This window comes from Polypterus senegalus, chromosome 4 (genome assembly GCF_016835505.1).
Source record: "Polypterus senegalus isolate Bchr_013 chromosome 4, ASM1683550v1, whole genome shotgun sequence".
Taxonomy (NCBI): domain Eukaryota; kingdom Metazoa; phylum Chordata; class Cladistia; order Polypteriformes; family Polypteridae; genus Polypterus; species Polypterus senegalus.
Window position 1 is genome coordinate 155,599,020 of NC_053157.1, and position 21,288 is coordinate 155,620,307.

At 38.0% G+C, this 21,288-nt stretch overlaps 1 protein-coding gene across 12 annotated transcripts in view; it reads right to left on the reverse strand.

Moving 5' to 3' along the window:
• LOC120527748 (prominin-1-A-like) overlaps window positions 1-21,288 on the reverse strand; it is a 283,241-nt gene that overhangs the window by 96,336 nt on the left and 165,617 nt on the right. For 11 of the 12 annotated variants that reach the window (XM_039751518.1, XM_039751516.1, XM_039751517.1 and 8 more), the window contains exon 4: window positions 12,422-12,627. In XM_039751518.1, coding sequence (XP_039607452.1) covers window positions 12,422-12,627 — 206 coding nt within the window. Of the gene's footprint in view, window positions 1-12,421; window positions 12,628-21,288 lie in introns of those variants that run through there. The other variant, XM_039751527.1, reaches the window with a different exon arrangement.

A 21,288-nucleotide genomic window follows, 5' to 3' on the forward strand; every position in this document is an offset into this window, starting at 1 on the left:
AGTTACATTGTTTCACAATAATTTCCAAGGGTGCCAACAATTGGGAAAAACTTAGGGCTTGGTGGCAGAACTGGCACTCTAGCCACCATAAAAAAAAACCTCAGACTGTTCCACTACATGTGAACTAGTGTGGTGCTGAGGTATCACCAGTTGCATGGCTGCACTCGGGTCCTAATCTGGTATCCTGAGTTGGTTTGTCATGTGGTGGGTGCGGCAATGCACTGTATCAGTGCGTGCTTCTAATCTCTCGTGCCGACAATTGTGGTATGTGTGTTTTGTTAAAAAATATTTACTTCTTGATGAGGGCTTTGTTTTTCTTTGAATGAAATTGTTTCAATAAAAAGTCAGGTGTTTCATTTTTTCAATACAAGATGATGTTCTTCAGCAGTGATTTGTTTCTAACCCTTCTTACTAATTTTTTCAAGGGGTGCCAATAATAGTGGAGGGCACTATATACACACACAGTAGTTTTAGCATTGGCTGCTGTTCCTATCGGCAGTGATATATCCACATGTCCACCATGTTACAACGATGAAGATCTGCTTGTAACCACATACATAAGTACTTAGACACACTTAGGTTCTATGTTGAAATCAGTTGTAACTTTCTTAATTCTTAACAAAACTGCATTCCTATAATTATCTCACATCCGTACATATTGTAATCAGTTTTACCACTTACATGGTACAATATTTGTAGAGTATTTATTATTAATAGCTTCAGTATTGGTAATGGCCGCAATATGTTAATGATAAGTAAGCAGCGTATGCATTATGTACACACTTCACCAATGAAACTTAATGATGAGACATATTTGGCATACAGAACAGGAGTATCTAATAATGTGCTTCTCAAATTTCATAGGAAAATATCACCTAATTAGAACAAACTTGTACGTGTTCTATATGCAAAAAATAATTCAATACAAATCTGGCATGTACCTAGACACTAAAATGTCAAAGTAACATGAATGATCTGTTCACAAATTCAAATTTTCTTTTTTACTTTAGGTATCAGATCAGCATAGCAGTGACACACATACAGCAGAGTTATTGCTGGGGCTCTTCCCTTAGGGTACAAATGCCATAGCAGAGATGCACGCTGCCCCATGAATATACAGATAAAGCAACAACTTGTACAACCGAGAACGCACAGTGTAAACTAAAAAGAAAATGGGTTGGTCAAGAGTACAAGTCAATCCAAAGGATACAGGCAAACTTTAAGAGGCCACCTTTCTTGTTAAGCTTCCATAAAAAAGAGATGCATGGAACTGCAGCATAACTTCAAACTTTCCAGAGGAACATTTGAGTCAAATACTGCATACTTACTGGGCTCTGACAATGGTATTATAATACAATTAATTACTAGAATGCCTTGCATTAGCATACCAATGATGAAAATATTATCAAGTAACTTGTTCCCAAAATACTAGTAATATTAAAAAATAACAGTTTAAGTAGTTTTCAGTTATTGATGTATTTAAATGTATTTAAATTGCTTTTGCTGAATCAAATAAAAATGGTCAGTATGACAATTGATTCCAAACATCTGGAGTATACTCTTAATACTTCTTATTCATGCTCTTAACATCCAAAGGAATTCAATTTTTATTTGTAGCTGGTGGTCTGAAAAAAGTGACATATGGACATCTATACAAGGCAATGTTAAACGGGGGGGAAAAAAACCTTACTCTGAAAAATCCTTTATTCACTAAACCACAAGGCCCCTCGACAGAGTGCCAGCACTGCAAGTAAGTGACAGGGTGGTGGCTCAGTCACCAGGGAGAAAGCATCCCTGTGACACATACAGCCTCTTAGGCTCCACACCACAAAACACCTAAGAGTGTCTTGGGTGTTAAAGACCGTTCTTTTTTAAATGATTTTCTTTATCACAGTAAATAATCTCTTGAAATGTTGTACTTTGAAGTACCTCTTAATGCACATGGGATACTGAAATAGCTTTCCTGAACAGAAATAGAAAACAAACAACTTCTTTTGTGCAAGAGCTTTACCACCTCCACAAGAGGTAAGAGGCCAAGTAAACATCTCAATTTTATGCAGAGTGGGAGAACAAAAATGATATAATAAATTTATTCAATGCATAAATCATGTTAGCCTAATAGCAAACCAACAGGCACATAAACTGTGGTCTGAAGCAATATATTACTAAGAATATCTTCTATATACTGTAATTAACATCAAAGCTATCACTTTACAACTGCTTGCAAGCTGTATTCAAACAGAGATGGCAGAATACGTTTGTCTGATGTTCACCTTCATTTGTAGCTCTAGGCTTATTCTTTGCTTGTGCCATACTTTAAATATATACAGTACAGTATATATAACCAAGCTTCATCTCTCATTGTTTTCAAGGGAAGCACACTAAATCAAAACCAGTGAAAACATTGTACAGTTCTAATTTTCTGAAAGGTTCTAAATACCATACAGAACATTTTATTGCACTGCTACTTACAACATGTGATGTGTTTTATATCCAAAATCCATATACAGGTATTTATAAAATGATGCAGTGTGAAGCACCAGTATTGAGAGAACTCAAATGTAACTATACAGATGCAGCTCACTGTTTCGGATGCGTGTTACTATATATTTCAGCTTACTATCAAAATATTTTTTTGAATCCATTTAAGCTGTCCATCATCCAACCTAGTATTTTTTTGCCAATTAAAGCCCCTTATGGCATGTAAGATGTGACCAACAAACATTGAACCAAAAGTATTTTGGTTCTTTCTAATTTGCAACTATCTAATTATTTGACAAATAATTAAATTTAGGTGGGGCAGCAATTTTGTACTCCGGTTTATTTGCTTGACAATCTAATCACAACTCTGATTCAAAGAATTCCTTGTTTTGTTTTTCTCAAAAATGCTGAGTAAGACTGGGAAAATATTCATAGTAGATGCATACATATTAATTATAATATTGTATTGTAATATAATTATAATAAAAAAAAATGCTTGTTTCTGTAATACCATTACCATAAGCTGGAATATTACCCATAAAGGAATAGCTCACCCAAAAATGATTTTTTTTTTTTACATATTACTTATTCCATGTAGTTTGTAGTGGTAGCTGAGAGAAATTTTTAATCTCATGTTTTGGTGGAGAAAAGATAACATGGATATTCAAACTGAGTGGGACCCAACAGTGACAGACTCTGCATAATGGTGAATGATGTCAAAATGTTCATCAAAAAAGAAAACATATTCTTATGTAATTTGTGTTGCATAATCCACATCCACGTTTGAATTCTCAAAATGTGCAGAATGCAAGCCTTTTTTGCTAAAATATTATCAACGCGAGATAAAACAAGTAAAAGATAAATAGGAAAGGCACAACCCCACAATTCTTTGTGTCTGACCTTCAATTCAAAGGCACAGTATTATAGGAGTGTGCCCTTTTTGTTTATCTTTTGCATGGAGTTTTTCTGAAGTAAGTTAACATTGTTTTAGCAAAAAATGCACATATTTTGCTTGTTCTGAGAATATGAATGGATAATGAATATGTGCATTATGCAACATAAGTTACATGAAAATTATTTTCCACTGACATTTTTCATATCATTTGTCACTTTCCAGAGTTGGTCACTGTTGGGTCTTGTATAAGTCAAATCTAGGTTACATTACGTTAAACTAAATTAAGTCAAAAAAAGAACAACAGACCTAATAAATCTGTACAATAAAATACAAATGAAACATACGTATAGTGGAACAGCACACAACTGTATCATCCCCCGAGCTGAGATATGAGACAGAAACCAGCTACGATATCCAGACTTTAGAAATTCTCAAAGGAGGTTGTGTAGACTACAATCAAATATCTCGCCTCCGCCCCCCATAAGGACAATTAAGGTCCTATCAATCTACTGTATCTATCTATCTGAGAAATGTCTGTAGCAGAAAGAAAGCACAACCACATCATGGCAAAAAAGGTCTTGTACATCATTAAAATAATGGATTAATCAAACTATATTTTTACATTTGAATTGATTCATTCATTTTGGAATTATGTAATAAATGGTCAGAGGAAGCCTTCCTCAGCAGCATATGAGAAATGGAAAACCATACTACTCACTAATGTACCTACATTAAAGAATACAGAACTTGCCTGGAGGTGCCATTAAATTTAACCTGCATGTTTTCAGGAATAAGAAGGAAATAGGGGATCCAAAGAACAGCCATGAAGACATATGCATACACCACATAGACACGGTACTAGGCCACATTTTCTTCTATAAAGTACTCCAAGAAGATTAAAAAATTCACATGGCAAATTGAAATTGATACTACTGAGGTGATTACACAATTACTGCTTAAATGAAATGCTATCCATCTACATTCAAGAGTTCATTAGGTCAAGATGCTATAATTCTATTGCATCAGTGCTATATGAAAGATGACTGACCACAACCAACTCAGAGTATTATTGTCTTATGTGATGGAGATGCAACAAAAGAAGTAACACAGACTTCCAAGCTTAAACTGAAATAGATCTTTGATCATTCTGGGTATGTACTGTAAATGCCCAGAAGTAAAAAGCTCTTTCAAGGAGAAGTCAATTCCACAGTCTTTACATTATAGTATTGTTGATGATCTAGCATGCTGTAAATTGAAGCCTACAAAATCTTAATGCGATTCAATTAATTTAACTGCACCCATAAAAGAAATGTATTATTTTCAGCATATTCTTTCTAACTAATTGACAGTTACTTTACTTCAGGAGACCCCAAGTGCCTGTGTTTTTGACAACACTGCTAATATGTTTTCGTGCAATTCCTTTTATTTTTAACCTGTAAATCAGGGGTCACCACCTCCAGTCATGGATAGCCCCAGTGGCTGCAGGTTTTCATTCTAACCCTTTTCTTAATTAGTGACCTTTTTCTGCTGCTAATTAACTTCTTTTGAATTAATTTTAATTGACTTGTACTTGAAGACTCAGGCCCCTTAATTGTCTCTTTTTCCTTAATTGGCAGCCAAACAATAATGAGATACAAAATGAACCAAAACATGACCAGCAAACTGTGTTCATCATACAACATCTGAAAATAAAGAAAGGTTAAGCTCTCAGGAATGTTAATCTACTCAGGCCCCCAAAACATTTGAAAAGTGCTCTTAGAAAAGAGAAAATCAAAAATATCTGAAATGTATGTTACTGCACAATGACAGCAGAAACAAGCCATGGAATTAAAGAACGGGTTTAATTAACAACAAGAATCGGCTCCTAATGAAGCAACTGATTGGAGTGAAATTGGGTTGAAGCCCTGACTTAGTTGGTCTTCTGCTGGCTCACTCACTTCACATTTCATTTCTTTTTGGGTGCCATTTAAGGAAAGAAATGAAGCAGCTCGGAGGAACGATGAAGAAATTCAGGGGAATAAATCTTAAAAGACAAGTCAATTAAAATTAATTCAAAAGAAGTTAATTAGCAACAAAACAATGCACTAATTAAGAAAGGGGTTAGAATGAAAACTTACCGCTAGTGGGGCCCTCCAGGACCGGAGTTGGGGACCCCTGCTGTAAACACTATCTTATTATTAAAACAGCCTAACTTGTAATCCTTCCCAGAAGCCAAACAGTAAACCATACCTGACTTAATGTAGTCATCTTTCCTTCTGTTTTTAACTGAACTACTTACAAGTAACTCTGTCCAGATGCCATACATAATTTACTTATGCAAAATCCGCATTAGGTGTAAAAATATTTATTTATGAAAATGATAAATTCAGTCTTAAGACTTGCAGCATTCTTTTCAACTTGAACATGAAAAATGACACTTCCATAACTTGAATTTGCATTTTGCAGATAATTACAATAATCAAACATGCATTAATGATTTTTTTCATTTTACATTCAAATGATTAACTCCTAATATATTTACCAATTGTCATGTAAATGGAATGGCCAAAGAAACCAACTAGGACATGACTTGATCATAATATGCAATTGAGCAATCTTTTCACCTTTACTATCCTAAAACGACATAATAGATAATTAGGATTAATGAGGATAACTGAAAAACAGTTTTTAATATTGTGTACATGCATGTTGTTCACATGGATAACGAGTCTACCCATTGTTGTCTCTCCTTTCAGTCCTCAACCAAATTCTTCCACTGCCACTTTGATCAGAATTTCATGGAACAACTTTTGTGCCTCCTCTTTGGTCTTCCGTGCTTCTTGCAGAGCAGTCACCCACTTCACATATTTACATTAGTTTTCCAAAAGGTAATTTTTCAAGCATATAAAGCGTGAAAAGGCTTCATTACTGACTTAGAGAATTTATACTTAGCATTGTTAACAATCCAACAGGAAATCTTCTCTTAATAACTCTCTTAAATATAATCCGGTTTACAGTAGTTATCTACCTTTGCTTCATTCTATTTTTGTGGACGCTAGCAATATGATTTGAATTTCTGATTTTCTGAATATTGGGTCACCTCTGAATTTTAATGGCAGATGGCATGGCATCAAACCTTTTATTACTGAAAACATATCAAGAAATGTTATACTTCTTTTAATAAATATAAAAAATATTTGATGTGAGTGCTTGAGGGGTACATTGCTTTTAATAAACATAAACACTATTTGATGTGCATGGGCCTGTGTCTGAGTGGTGGAACAGTAGGTAGCACCTCCTACTGTCCCCAAGGACCTAGATTCAATATCTGGATGGGATGCCATCTACATGGAGTTTATATATTGAAGCCATGTTTGATGGGTTCTCTACAGGTATTCTAATTGCCTTCCACATCAGAGAAGATGTACAAATGAGGTTAACTGGAGATGTTTAATATATCCAGTAGGCATGCATGTGTTTGAGTCTGCTCTGTAATGTAATTTGTACTTTATTCAGAGATGGTTATTGTCTTGTGTCCATTATCGTCAGATAAGGGTTGAAAGGTAACTTCAGAGCATGAGTGACTGGATACCAAGACTGACATGCTGACATCATCCTTGCAAGTGGAAGGTTTGCTGGAGTTATTTTATTAATGGTCTGTGAGAGTTAATTAAAATACAAATTTTGCTCCTAAAAATGTTGTTCTTTTGGTTGCTGCCAAGGAGGCGTGTAGGAATTTTTAAAGTGTTTTCTCTTTAGAAGTTTATTCTTTGTTTTGCCTTTTTCACCAGCACAGGAGCAAGGTATTTGAATGTTTTGAAAATGAACTTGTATTCAAAACTAGTTTCTACAAGGCACAGTACAGCACAGGACTGGAAGCACTTGCAAAAACCAGCTAATCTGCAAGTGTCCTAGTGATGAATAGTTAAGAGTAACGATTCCTTAGAGCAAAGAAGTAAAGGTATATATGGAGTACTTGGATACAGCACTATAGCATATAGCACCAGTACAGTTAAGAATTAACACTGGTACAAACAGATGCCATATATGTTCATAAGAAGGAAAGCATTTACTTTAAATACAGGTAGACGGCACTGGTAAAGTGGTGAAGAAACACTGATTATTGGTTGCAATTAGTGCAGAACGCAGTTGCCAGAATCTTAACTAGGAAGAGAAAATCCGAGCACATCTCTCCACCTCTGATGTTGTTACACTGGTTATCTGTGCCATTCAGAATTGACTTTAAAATACTGCCTATGGTTTACAAAGCCTTAAATAATCTCGCTCCGTTACGTAGAATGCCCAGGGGGGGCTTGGCAGTCTTGTGGCCTTGGAACCCCTGCAGATTTTGTCCATATAGTTTTTTTTTGGTTGTTTTTTTCTGTCCTCCTAGCCATCAGACCTTACTTTATTCTTTGTTATCTAGTATTGCCTAATCTTATTTTTGTTTTTTATACATTTTTGTTTCTTCATCTTGTAAAGCAATTTTCATACAAATGGTGTAACTCAAATGTGCTATGTAAATAAATGTTGTTGGTGATCAGGGGCGACTAACACTAGAAACAGAGAAGTGAACAATTAATAACGTGGCTGATATTCAGTAAGCGAGTCTTCTTAGTAGGTAGGATGTAGTTTGTAAAAGATTTTACTTGGTAAAACAATTGTTAGCACTTGGGAAAGTTAGCGCTAGTAAGAGGGCAACAGGGTAAATGTTCATGAATAGGAAGGAGCACAATTGATGCAGAAAGCTTAAAAGTATGCATGTAATAACAGGGGTGTAAAGTTAGGAAAACAGACGAGGAAAAATAAAGTTTAAGAATTTTATAATTTCATAAATTTAATAATTTCATAGGAAGGCACACAACAGGCATTTGAGGGAGAGAATACTACAGGAGCTTATGGGGCTAGAAGGGGATAAAAAACTGTGGTAGTCTTTTAATCTAAAATCAATTTTAATAATTTAAGAGAACTCATCAAAAATAGTTTGAGTAGTTTAGTAATCCAAATCCAAATTTTAAAAATGGGGCCAGTAAAATATCAGTCATGTTGGATGTTGGACTTTTTGAAGGATGCTTTGAAAAATTCGGTCCTCCTTGATGGTTACTTCTGCAGGAGATGCCAGCTGACCCAGCACCTCAAGCTCAGGGCCGCTGAACTAGTGGAGGAAGTGTTGGTTGGTGTGCACTGTAGTAGAGAATAAATGACCTGGCACAGTTGTCCTTTATGGAGATGGTGTGTACCCCCACACGTTTACATGAAAGGAGACTCCAGGCGAGACAGGTAGAGACGGGTGGGTCTCAGTCACATGTAGGTGCAAGACAGAGGGGGAACACTGTCCAGAGGCACCCCTAAATTTGATGTATCAAACTATTTTATAGCCTTGCAAAGCTGAACGGTGACTCTGAAAACTTTAAGGTCACAGGCACACACGTGGAGCCCCAACAGGCAACCTCAAAACCAGATCGTAAAAAAAGAGAGGGGTTGTGATAGTGGGGGACTCAATCATTAGAGGGAATAAAACACAGGTTTGTGTCAGACAGTGTGCATGAGTGGGAGACCTACTTGCAAGGATGGAAAGGCTCTTGGCCAGAGAGGAGGTGGATCCATTTGTTATTGTCCATGTTGGAACAAAAGACACACCTAAGGGCAGGCTATAAGTACATGAATCCAAATATAAAAAAAAATAGGTGCCAGACTAAGGAGCATAACTAACAAAGTAGTCTTCTCTGTTCCCTGTACCAGGCCAGTCAGAACTGAGGAGAGTAAACGGCTTAACGCGTGGCTCAATCTTAGTATAGGATAGAACGGTATATTTTTATAGAATATCAGGACTCCTTTTGAAACAAATGGAACCGGTTCTGCTGTGACACATTAGATTTGAAACACAGGGGCAACCAATGTGTTGAGGAGGAGTAGGTTAGTTGAGGATTGTTTAAACTAGGGAATGGGTTGGCAGGATGTTTAGGACAGGTCAGGTTCAGGATATTCGATGAAGGTAAAAATAAAATAGTGCAAAAACAAATATGCACAGTAACAAATTCTAGCCCAAACTTTAGGTGCAAAAGTAAAAAAAAGTAACACATTAAAATAGTTTGCCTTAATGTTAAAAGTATGTGAGTTAGAGTTTTATGTAGCTGGGCATAATTATAAAATTACAGTAATAACTTAAACCTGGCTAAATAACAAAGATGGGGATGATGGCTGCACATTTTTTAGGGAGGACAGACATAATTTACATGCATGTCTTCTTCAGTTGGATGATGATCCACATCTTAGTGAGGACATCTGGATTCATCTGGAAATCATTAGGGAAACAGGCCTTATTTTAGCAGTATGCTATAGACACCTTAATGCTGTCAGTAATCTGAAAGGGCATCAAGTTTATAGGGGGTTATTATAGTTTAAATAGATAAGAGTTTACTGCAGTGGGCTGGCGCCCTCCCGGGGTTTGTTTCTTGCCTTGCGCCCTGTGTTGGCTGGGATTGGCTCCAGCAGACCCCGTGACCCTGTAGTTAGGATATAGCGGGTTGGATAATGGGTAGATGGATAGAGTTTAAATACCAAAGGATGCAGTGATACTCATTTTTTCTCTGATTTGACATAAAACCATTTCAGTATTTAATTCAAAATGTTATAGTTAAAACTGTATTTTTCTTATTTACATATTTCACAGATTATGTAGGCAAGTGGCAGGTAATAAGTTAGACTGAGTACAATGCTGTGTACATCACCAGCCTGTTATCATTTTTTGCAGTCTGTGCTTGCGCACCAAATAATGTGCTCTGAATTCACATTTTTGCTGCTTGTGTGTTCTGCATTGCTTCTGCACATAATCAGTATCTGTCCGTCTCCTTGACCAACTTTTGTGTCCTTTCACTGTGGATTGGCAGCTCCAGTCTCATACAGTTTACATTTCAGTACGAAGCAGGAACTGTCTTTTGGGCAAGCAGCTTATTTCTCATGCAAAGTATGTGCTTGAAGTTGAACAAAGTAACATTGGTACTCCCTGTTGTATCAGCTCCTTCATCTTCTTATTTCATATGTAACAGGATAAGATCTGCGCATGAGTCGATATAACACATACATAAACTATTTTGGAGAGTAGCAAAACATCCCTTATCACAAATTACAAGTGAGCATTCATACATTGTCACTACATCTAAGCATAAAACTGAAATGGCCTCACTTCCAGCATTGTGGAAAATGATGTTAATATATTGTCAGCAGTGACTTTTCTCACATTGCTTGTGAAAGGCTTACAAATCACATCAACAGTCACACTGTGTTACCCTGGAAATCGAGTGTTAGCATTCTCAAAATAGGCAATAGTATCTAGTATCTAGTATATATATATATATATATTTTTTTCTCTACAGAAGCAGCAAAAGGGAATCATCATTTCAATAACTGCTCACCGGCAAGTATGCCTGCCGTTACAACACATGATTCAGTTCTGCATGAAGTGTGGCAACTGTCTGATATACCAGCAAATCTGTCAATATACAAAATGCACAGCCTACATCAGTTTTATGTGGGGAAAGGAGAAAATGCAAGAGGCACATTGTGGATGGAGCAGTCTGAAAGTGAATGCAGCTCACTTGCAATGCTTTCACAGAAACAATACACCTAGCGATGTACGATAATGCAAATACAAGAATAAACTTTCAGTTGCCTTTGTGTGTACACATCTATCATCAAAAAACATGTATGTGATTCAATACTTGTGATTACGTGTTTGTATATAAGCCAAGTAATGCATTGCATAGTTCCTTCCATTTTCACAAAGAAAGACTACCATTTACTCTTAAACTTGCATTTATTTCCAGTTAGTGATGTCTGAAAACTTTGTGAGCGAGCCATGATACACCGTGGCTCTCTTCACTAATAGATTGAATTTGACAATCTGAGGTTAAGGAATTATAATCTCAAAATCGAAATAAATAAGATATTTTTCAAGAGGCCATAACAACTGAACAGCACTCACCTTGTTTGGTTCACCTAGAGAAGCTAAACAGTGCAGTGCACACCATTCCGACAACCATAAGTACATTATTTGCAAATACAATACCCTATACTCCTTTACATTAATGGAATAAAATTTAGTGTTGTGAAAATACCTAATGATAATTAAAACACATTTTTGTCTTTATCTTAATCTTTGACCGCAGCTAAAATAACTAGTACTACTGTATGTTATCACTATTCATCTAAAACTCTGAACAAAACCTCCTTTAAAATGAAATCTAGATGTTTTAGCTTAAAAGTGTTTACAACTTCAATAGTTGAGTAATACTAAAATTCCTAATTACTCTAAGATATAATTAAACATTTGCTAAAATGATACAGTCAATTTTCTTTTGTCAATAGCTTTGAATGTTACTTGATAGGAGAACTCCTCCCAAAACACACAATCCTTACATTATATGACACTTATATTAATTCCTTTTATTATAATGGTACAATTGTATGGCTAACAAACAACAGTGATGAGAGTGTGAAAGAATGCATGCATGAAAGACTGTGAAGAAACTGAATATTTCTAAACTTTGACATTTATTTACAAAAGCTTTGTATTAAACCAAGAAAACTGACAGGATTTAACACAGTATCACAATGGTGATATTCTAAGTGTTACAAGCCCCCAGGGAAAATATGGTATACAAAAAGATATTGTTGTCCACTGCAAAACAAATCAACAATGTTTATAACTTATTTTTAACAGATATCACAAATATCAATTTAATTATACATTTAAATAACGCAGGTAAAAAGTACATGTAATTATTTGTTGTCCGTGGTTCCTAACACCCTTCCAAAGTAACGAGTCCAAATAAACAGGAAACAATAAAATTCTAAGACTACAAGTGTGTTAACTGTATATTTTTATGTGATCATCTGTTCATTATAGATATACTATGTATATACATGTACACTGCATGCACACACACATATTCACTTTGATGGGTAAGTTTACAAAACTTTTTAATGGATGATGAATGAAACGGGTGATTTTTTGCTGATTACCAACCAGAATGTTTCATTAAATAAACAAACGGGCTAACTTACGATATCATGACAGATGTAACAAACAGAAATGTTACAAAGCAGCCTCTCTGGCATTCCGCATTCTTCTTCTGCCTTTGGTGCATCTCTCCTCCACAGTTGTCACAGCAACGGCACAAGCAGAAGAAAAGCCCCACCACAGGCATGATGAGTATAAACAGTATGCCCACAGATGCACATATAATGAATCCAAGTTCATAATAGATGGCCTGTATAAAAAAAAACAACATTTTATTGAACATGAAATTTTGTTTCAAACGAGTATTTATGAAAGATTGATTTACCAGTAATACAAAATGCAGCATTCAGAGTCATGGGAGATGTGATCTTAACTGTTTAAGCAAACCTCAGAAAATATAACATTGACAAATGACACAAAATTATCCCTAACGCGAAATGTCTGGGACCCTAAATATTTCAGATTTTTGATATATTTGGATATTGAAATATTTGCATATACATAATGAAATATTGTGGGGACACACTTGATCAAACATGGAAATGCAGTCACAACCAGCTAAGTGACCAATCACATGTATAATAAATCATATCATTGATCTATTATTATTGTAATAACTTCATCAAAGGTAAAGGAAACTTAAGACATGTGAATCAGAGAATGCAGTTAACTATGTACAGTCTCCCCCACTGTTCTGGCTTTCACAGATTTACATTAGCTTGGTTTGTTGGAAGGGTTGTTATACATGGCAAACTAAACCCGAGACTCTTTCTCCTTTTGCTATGATTCACAATGTTCGCCCAGGCACACTATCACACATGTCATTTCCCGTTCACCACATCCTTCCTTCTCTCTCATCCCTCTCCAGGAGAGTTGGGTATCTCTGACAACTCGGACAAAGGCTCGGTATTTGCACTGAAGATTTTTCGTCAGGTTATATCGCTACCTATGGTCACTTCTCAGAGAACTGCCCGACAGGTCAAGAATATCTCAGGCACTCCTAACTCCTTCATTCCTGCTGTTCTGGAAGCCATTAACCAACCGACCAAGGCACTACATTCAGTTTTTGTAATGCGTGGGGGTACATACATTAATCATGACATCTTTTTGTCAACAATAAATGGCAATTTGGAACAGCCTCTGGTTTTCCTGTTTTAATTGGAGCAATTTACTGAACTCCTATTGCTATAAGGGCACCTAGCAGGAATGATACGGTTTATGGTAACCACAAGCAGTGACATTTTATTAATCCCTAGAATTCAGGGGGAGAGACACTACAAACTATGTTCATTCTAATCTGCTTGGGAATATGCCAGCCCAGAAATTTTAACAGTGCCATGTAGTACTTTTGAACTGCAGTGCAGGTGTTATCGCATTGCTTCAAGGGGGTCAATTGTTGTTCATGTCGCTGTTTCCTCATGTCAGTTGATGCTTCGTGGGATACCCCAATCCCTAGATCATCAATCATGTGTCTAAGCTTCACAGGGGACACATTAGCAAGATGATTGAGATTTATATTTTATAAGTCTGATTTTTGCCATACGCGTTTTCTTCTATTTTGGCATATGAATGTTTACATGCTTAAACTCAAGCAGCGTTTCATAAGAGAACTCATATGTGGAATTTTCCATTTCTGAGGTCATGTCGGCGAATGGAATTAGGGATACTCAAACTGTAATAAACGTTGCCTCATTTAGGACAGAAGAGAACACTGATGAGTTGAATCAAGGAAATGATTAAATCAGCTGCTTCTTCTGTGCTGCTCATACATCTATATAAACTGATAACGCATGTATCTAAAAGAACACATACAAAAAGGTAGATGACTGGCAAAAAAACTGTCTAGAAAGGGTATGCACTACGCACTAACATGGTAAAAGAAAAACTAATTTATATCACTATAGTTTAGTGTTTCATTTGCATTTGCAAAACACAATCTGAAAATTGCTCTTTCTTGTCAAGTGTGCAAAAAGAGAAACAATAACCATCCATCCATCCATCCATATGCTGAAAATAGCTGTTAGGGAGCCAGATACAGTGAATTTAAAAACCTGTTATATATATCAAAGTGCACAATCATGGCCACACATATATGCCAAGTCATGTCCCAGTCATTACTTATACCCTTTATGCATATTAAGACAAGTAAATCAGAACAACATTGATCTCTAAGAGGATGTGTTTGATCTGGGAGTGTTATGATTGGGAAGTCTGTACCTTTCAGCATTTCTTACTTTGTGTCTTATTTCAGTATTAGTGCAAATATTATTTGGTGATGCATAATTTCACCTTTAATGTAAATTTCACATGAATTTTGTCAAATACACTTGCTAATTTAAAAATCTTTATTGATGGGACGAAGAGTGTATTCCTACATATTTCTAAACCAACAACTGAGGTGGCGTTGACTGCATCTAGCGATACGTAATAAGGATGAGTGAGAAATAAAAATGACAAACAGAAAGTAAACATGAGTATTGAGTGTGAATGTGCAAAGATCACAGAATTAAATTGGTCTTCATCATGGAGTCAGTGCAAAGAGGATTTAGCGCTGTGCTATTTACCAGTTAGAAGTTTACCCAGAAGGAACATGTACAAAAACGTTTAAATGTTATTTTTCAGTCACTTAGTAGAGGCAGATTGCAATAAGGAAACAAATTTGTGGTATGAGGTTTTAAAAGTTAATGAAAAACTGAATTATTTGATGCTTAGAAAACTGTTTAACATAGAAATAATATATACATTTCTTCTTTTAAAGAAATGCGGCTGGGGGTGGTACCCTGTAGGGGCCAGTGGTCACCATCAGGGGGCGCCCCGGTTCCTGGAAAGCCCGGGACCTCGGCACTTACGCCACACCCAAAGTGCTGGGGGCGAAGAAGACCGGGGACACCTGGAGTGCTTCCGGGTGGGCAGCCGGCACTTCCACCACACAGGAGAGTGTCGGGAAGCACCTGGAGCCCATCTGGGCATGTATATAAGGTGCCATCTCCCTACATTCGATGGCTGGAGTCGGGTGAGGAGTGGACAAAGTCTTGCTGGAGAGGAGTGGAGGTGGCCTGAAGAAGAGAGGCACTGAAGAGGGAGGCCTGGACTTTGGGGTGATTGGTGCTGAGGCACTGGATTGTGCACTTAATTGTAAATATGTTATTGTAAATAAATGTGTGTGTTGGGTGACCAAACAATGTCCATCTGTCTGTGTCTGGGGCTCGTTCCACACTGCATTATTCATGTTTTTATTTTATATTCATTTTAAGCAGTGGTAACTGGCTTTGGATAAGGTGCCAGTCCATCACAAGGCCAATTCAAACACACACACACACACGGGTACCATAACCTGTACGTCTCTGAAGATGTGGGAGCAGACATGAACACAAAGACCAGGGGCCTCATGTGTTAAACGATGCGTACGCACAGAAATGTTGCATATGAATTTTTCCATGTTCAAATCGCAATGTATAAAACCTAAACTTGGCGTAAAGCCACACACATTTCCACGGTACCTCATACCCCGTCGTACGCAAGTTCTGCACTCGGTTTTGCAGACTGGCGGCACCCAGTGTCAAAGCAGTACTAGTGTTCCTGTGTGGTTACCCTTTCTTTCTTAGATCCACATTCCTGACACGGCTTTATAAATACACTGAAACAAAACCGCATATTGTTTATTAGTGTAATGCATCTGATTGTAATTAACCTGTAACAATATAATGGTACAGGGAATAGCCATAGTATTCCAAATACCATAGCTGCTTTATGTTGTTATTGTCACTGCACCTTCTTTTTCTTCTTTCAGCTGCTCCCGTTAAGGGTTGCCACAGCGGATCATCTTTTTCCATATACCTCTCACTGCACCACTTGGAGTATTTATATCACTGTATCTGAGTGGGGACTAACAGTAGCAGCTGATCGAAAAGAGAATTATAAGGATACAGCATCAAGCACACGCTGCCTCAACCACAGCAAAACACTTCCTATACGGACCTTGCGGTTCAGAAAGTTTCATCCCAAGAACTCTAAATGCATTCAATCAATCCATCAAGTGCTCCTTGTAGAACTGTTTGTACTTAGAAGTACAATTACCTCACTGCAAACCTGCACTACAGTTATAATATTGCACAACCTGTGCCACTTTATAAAGCGCATATTTACATATGATGAATATATCATTTTTAAGATGAAATGCAGCAAAATATGTTGATTATATTATACAGATAAAACTTTAACTACATTTAAATAATCTGTATTGTTAATGATTAAACATGTAAATACACGGTGCCGCAGTGCTAGCTAGTTCACGGATTGATCCTACCACGAGCTGTATTCTTGTTGGGCTGGCGCGTCACTGGAAGGATAGATAGAATAATTAAACACGTATGACGAAGATATTTCAATGTTCCTTAAAAGTTTTGAAGACTAATCGTTGTAAGCTTACAGATGGCTTAACATCTATTACAGAGCTGATTGTGTGGCGATTGGGTATTTGGAGAAAGAAAAGTAAGGACAGGAATTGGAGGTTAGTATGTTTCAAAGAGACAGTACTGCTACAATAATTTCATCGAAGGTCGCGCACAATCACTGTGCCATTGTGTTCCCATGTTTAATAACATGCTTTCATTCCTATCATCATGAAAAAGATATCATGTATACATCTCAGTATTTTAATTATTCAGAGAGCTGTAATATCACGAATGTAATGGATTCTGTGTCCTGTCAGAGAAAGAGAAAGCACGGAAGCACATAGTGATTCATACACATAGAGCACATTGAAGATCAAATACAAAACAAAGCATTTAACATGCTACTTTAGTTACGATGGGATTTGAGAAACTAGTAAATTAAACAATTTTTATATGAAGTATATGATGTTCCAATTTAATGACAAAATAAACTATGTGATTAAAGTGGAAATTTCAAGATTAAAGTTGACATTTCGTGCTTTTTTCCCCCACTGTGTGCTTATTCTTTTTTTTCAATGTACCCTAATAAGCTTTCATATGGCACTCAGCCGGTGGGCTACGACTTGCCTTTTCGCAGCGACTTTGATATGTGACAACTTCTTCTTTATTTAGGGCACTGTGCGACTTTGTGAACTTGAGCTTTTGAGTTTCTCCGACACTCTGTCACTCGATCAACTTCCTTTTGTTATTTATATCACTGTTGAAACCAACAAATAGTATGTTTTAACTTGTCTCCACTTGGTATTCGCTGAAATTCTTATATTTTTCCCCGTGGTTTTCCCATTGTCTTTTCACAGAAGGCTGAGCTTAAGGGCTATTTATATTGATTTGCATATTCAAAGAGGCGTAATTGGGGAGGAGTTGGGGCGGGGCAGCAGGCGCGTGCACGAGCATTACTTTTCACGCTGATCAGGATTTATGTAGCGGAAGAACGTGGAAGTTTGAGTACGCACAGATTTCTGCATCTGGATTTTTCTGCACGGACGCACATTCCCGCTTTTGTGCTGTGGAAAAATAAAAATACAGGTCAATAACTTGTGCTTGACAAATCTGATGTACGTGACAGAAAGCATGTTCTATGGTGTGTGTGGTAGGAGTCACGCAGACCCTGCATGCTTATAGTGTACGTAAACAAGTGCTACTTCTCGGTTTTGGGCGTCTACATGGAAGGCCACGGGTGTGGACTCATCGAGCCCCAAACTAAGGAAACTAACAGATGTACTCCACCTTTAGATTTTTGATAATGCTGATTCAGGCTAATGTTTTGAAATACTTGTGTAACTAAAGTCACAAGACAAGAAACCCTATAAAAAATCTGAAACACTGACCCCTCGGTGCAGATGAAGGGCAAGTGTCCTAGGACTGTGCTTCTCTGTCATCTTACCCTTGCCTGGTGTGTATTAATAAAAGATTTTTTACTAACTTTAATTATATCTCTCTGTCTTCAGTCACAAGAAACGACACTAGAGAAAAAGTGTCCACAGTTTTGGCCGGACGTGGGGCAGGAGGCGGCCGGCTGACTCCTCGAGCGGGAAGACCTCAGCGATCTGTCTTCTTGAAGCAGACTGCTGCTACAGTGTACACCGGCAGCAGAGTAAGCAGCTCCGATAAAAGTTAGGACTGCCCTGTCCTGAGACGGTTCCTGCGTGAGGAGTCCCCGGTCTCCTCCTGGTTCAACCACGGTGACTGAGAAGGATTTCCTGACAGAGCTAATTAACACCCAGGCTGGGGTAAGTACCATCGGGGGTTTCCATAAAAAGATAAAACTGGAGGCGGGCTTGCTGTGGAGTATAAAAAGTGACTGGGAATAGTAAATGGAAAAGAAATACCTTGTTTTAAGTCACTCCTGTTGGGAAAGATAGTATAGAACACTATCCTCTGGGAATTAAAAAAGGGGGATTTAGGACGGGATCCGGTGCGTGGCACACCCATAAACCTGGACAAATCTATGAGACAGAGGATAGAGTATAGAATAGAGGAATAACAGGTTAATAAAACAAGGGGAATAATAAATAAGTACGTACTGGAAATAAATACTTGCTTTCGCCAAGCACTGTGACAGTAACATAGGAAAAGCTTCGGTATTCCACTTCTGGGAATATTAAGGGGAACACTAGAAACGGGTGAGTGGCACACTCAGAAAAACTAGTAGTTCATTGAAGACAGAAGTGAGAATAGGACACGAGAAGAGGGAATAAATCTGTCACAGCAATCGGGAGGAAAAAGCAAGGGAAAAATGGGAACACATAACAGCAAGCCTGCCAAACAGTGCCTCGAGGATTCAAAATCATTAATGTTAGAAGGACTGTTTTCGGAGGATCACCAGACGTCTAGAAAAAAAAAAGGGGTCTCCAAGAAAGTTAATCGAGAAAAAGACAGGTTTAGATTTTAAGAAAGCATGTAAAAAGTGGAATAGGCAGAGCGGAGGGCGGTGGCTGTTAGAAAGGACAGGAGACGCAAGTGAAATTCAGGAAATTAGAAAAATATTATGTAAAAATGCACAAGGGTGTTGTATGTAGAAGTGTACGAGGATGTTGTAATAGAGGTCCGTGTTATGTATGACAGATGGGAGTTGGTTATTAAAGATTGTAATTTAAAGGCAGTACAGAAAGGAATTATTGGCTGCAGAAAGTTAGAACTAGAAGGAAAAAAAAAAAGTTATTTATAACTTTACAGAAAGTGCAAGCAGATTTGGGACCGCAGTCGAATGAGAAGCGGAAGAAGAGCAAGAAAAAAAAAAAAAAAAAAAAAGACCCGTTATATCCCACACTTGTTCCTCCACCTTTCCTACACCATCCACATCCACAACCCCCACCTTCTCCTCCGCCACCTCCAGCGCCCACCGCACCAGAATTAAAAGATGATCCCTTGGGGTCTGGTTTCTTTGATCATTATGATCCCTCATTACACACTGATCCGGGGGATGACAAAAGTAACGTAATCGGTGCGGCGGGTGGGTTTCACGATCCTAGAACCTCCATTTCACAACGCACTAGAAGTCAAACCCTATTCCTTCAGCCCCCTAATCAAAACACCACCTTTCGATCCCCCTTAAAGTCCCCCAAACCCACAGGCCCCTTATTCGAATGCCCCCTGATTGAGATCCCAGAACCCCCCGACATGATTCAACGCAACCTGCAGGAGCTAATAGCCCCACTATTGTAATGATACATCGTAACTGGGACATTCAAGAGCTGAAGGACGTTGTGTCTGAATCGCCTGATCCCAAAGTCATCGGTGTGTTTAAAAATTCATAGAACAATTACAGCAGCTGTATGATATGTATAAGCCTAATGCCACAGAATGGACTCAGGTGCTGTGGAGAAAGCTTGGCACCACATGGGCCACTGTCAATCATGGACAGCATAACGGAAACCCGTGGCAGTGGAACGAGGCGTTGCCTCGGGGCCGGGATGAAGGTCCCTTTATTACGCAATGGGAACATGTTAAAATGATATTAAGGACGAGTATTAAGAAAGGCAGAGACTGGTCTCTTATCTCAGCTGCCAAACAGAAAAAAGATGACCAGGGTATCCTGTATTAGATGAGAGGCTGCCGCGTTTGAGGAAGTAAAACGTCACGCAGTGCATGCTGAACGACAGAGCAAGCAGAAAGAGTCAGACACCCAGACAAAGCTGATTGCAGCACAAATGAACTATTACACTGGTGGGGCCACTCCTGGCAGAAGTCGTGGACGTGAAGGATTTTTCCGGGGACAAGGGTGTGGACGGGGACGAGGTAGCGGATATATGTTACCTAATCCAAGTGGATCCAAGCTGCATTCCAGTGATTCCACTTTAACACACCGATTTCTTTTAAATCAGCTCTGTCCAGTTAACCTCTTAGGAAGGGATCTCATGACAAAACTTTCTCTCTCCATTTCAATGAAATGTTTCCCCACACACCATCCTTCTTAAAGCCCTTCACTCATTTCCCTCCTGCTTGTTTCCCAATCTCCAAGCCCCTGACAACCTATTGCACTGCCCAATATTTCCCTATAGAAGTAGATACCCCCTGGCTGGAATCTTTTCTTTCTTCAGGCACCTGCCCCGAAACCCTTCACATCTCCTGCATTTTCATTTCCTCCACAAAAGCTGCTGCATCTGTACATGCTCACAGAGTATCTTTTATCTTGGAGGGCCAGTACCTCATATTTCTTTAGCTAAATAGAGCACTGTACATTGGAAAATCGGACCATGGGTAGAACAATGTCTTAATAGAACAGACTGGTTACATGTTGCTCCAGGTGTTTTAGATACCTCAGATCATTTAATAACTAAAGTTGTGCTTCAAACTGATTTTTAGTGCACGTGCATTGTGCCGCACTTCCTTTCTGCTTTTCATTGCAAACTACTTCCCCTTCTTGGCTCTCAGCGCTTCCTGACTCTTTGTGGTCTCAGGGTAAAAATGATTATGGAAGGATAGCCCATTGCGAGCCTCTGGTGATTCACCCGAAA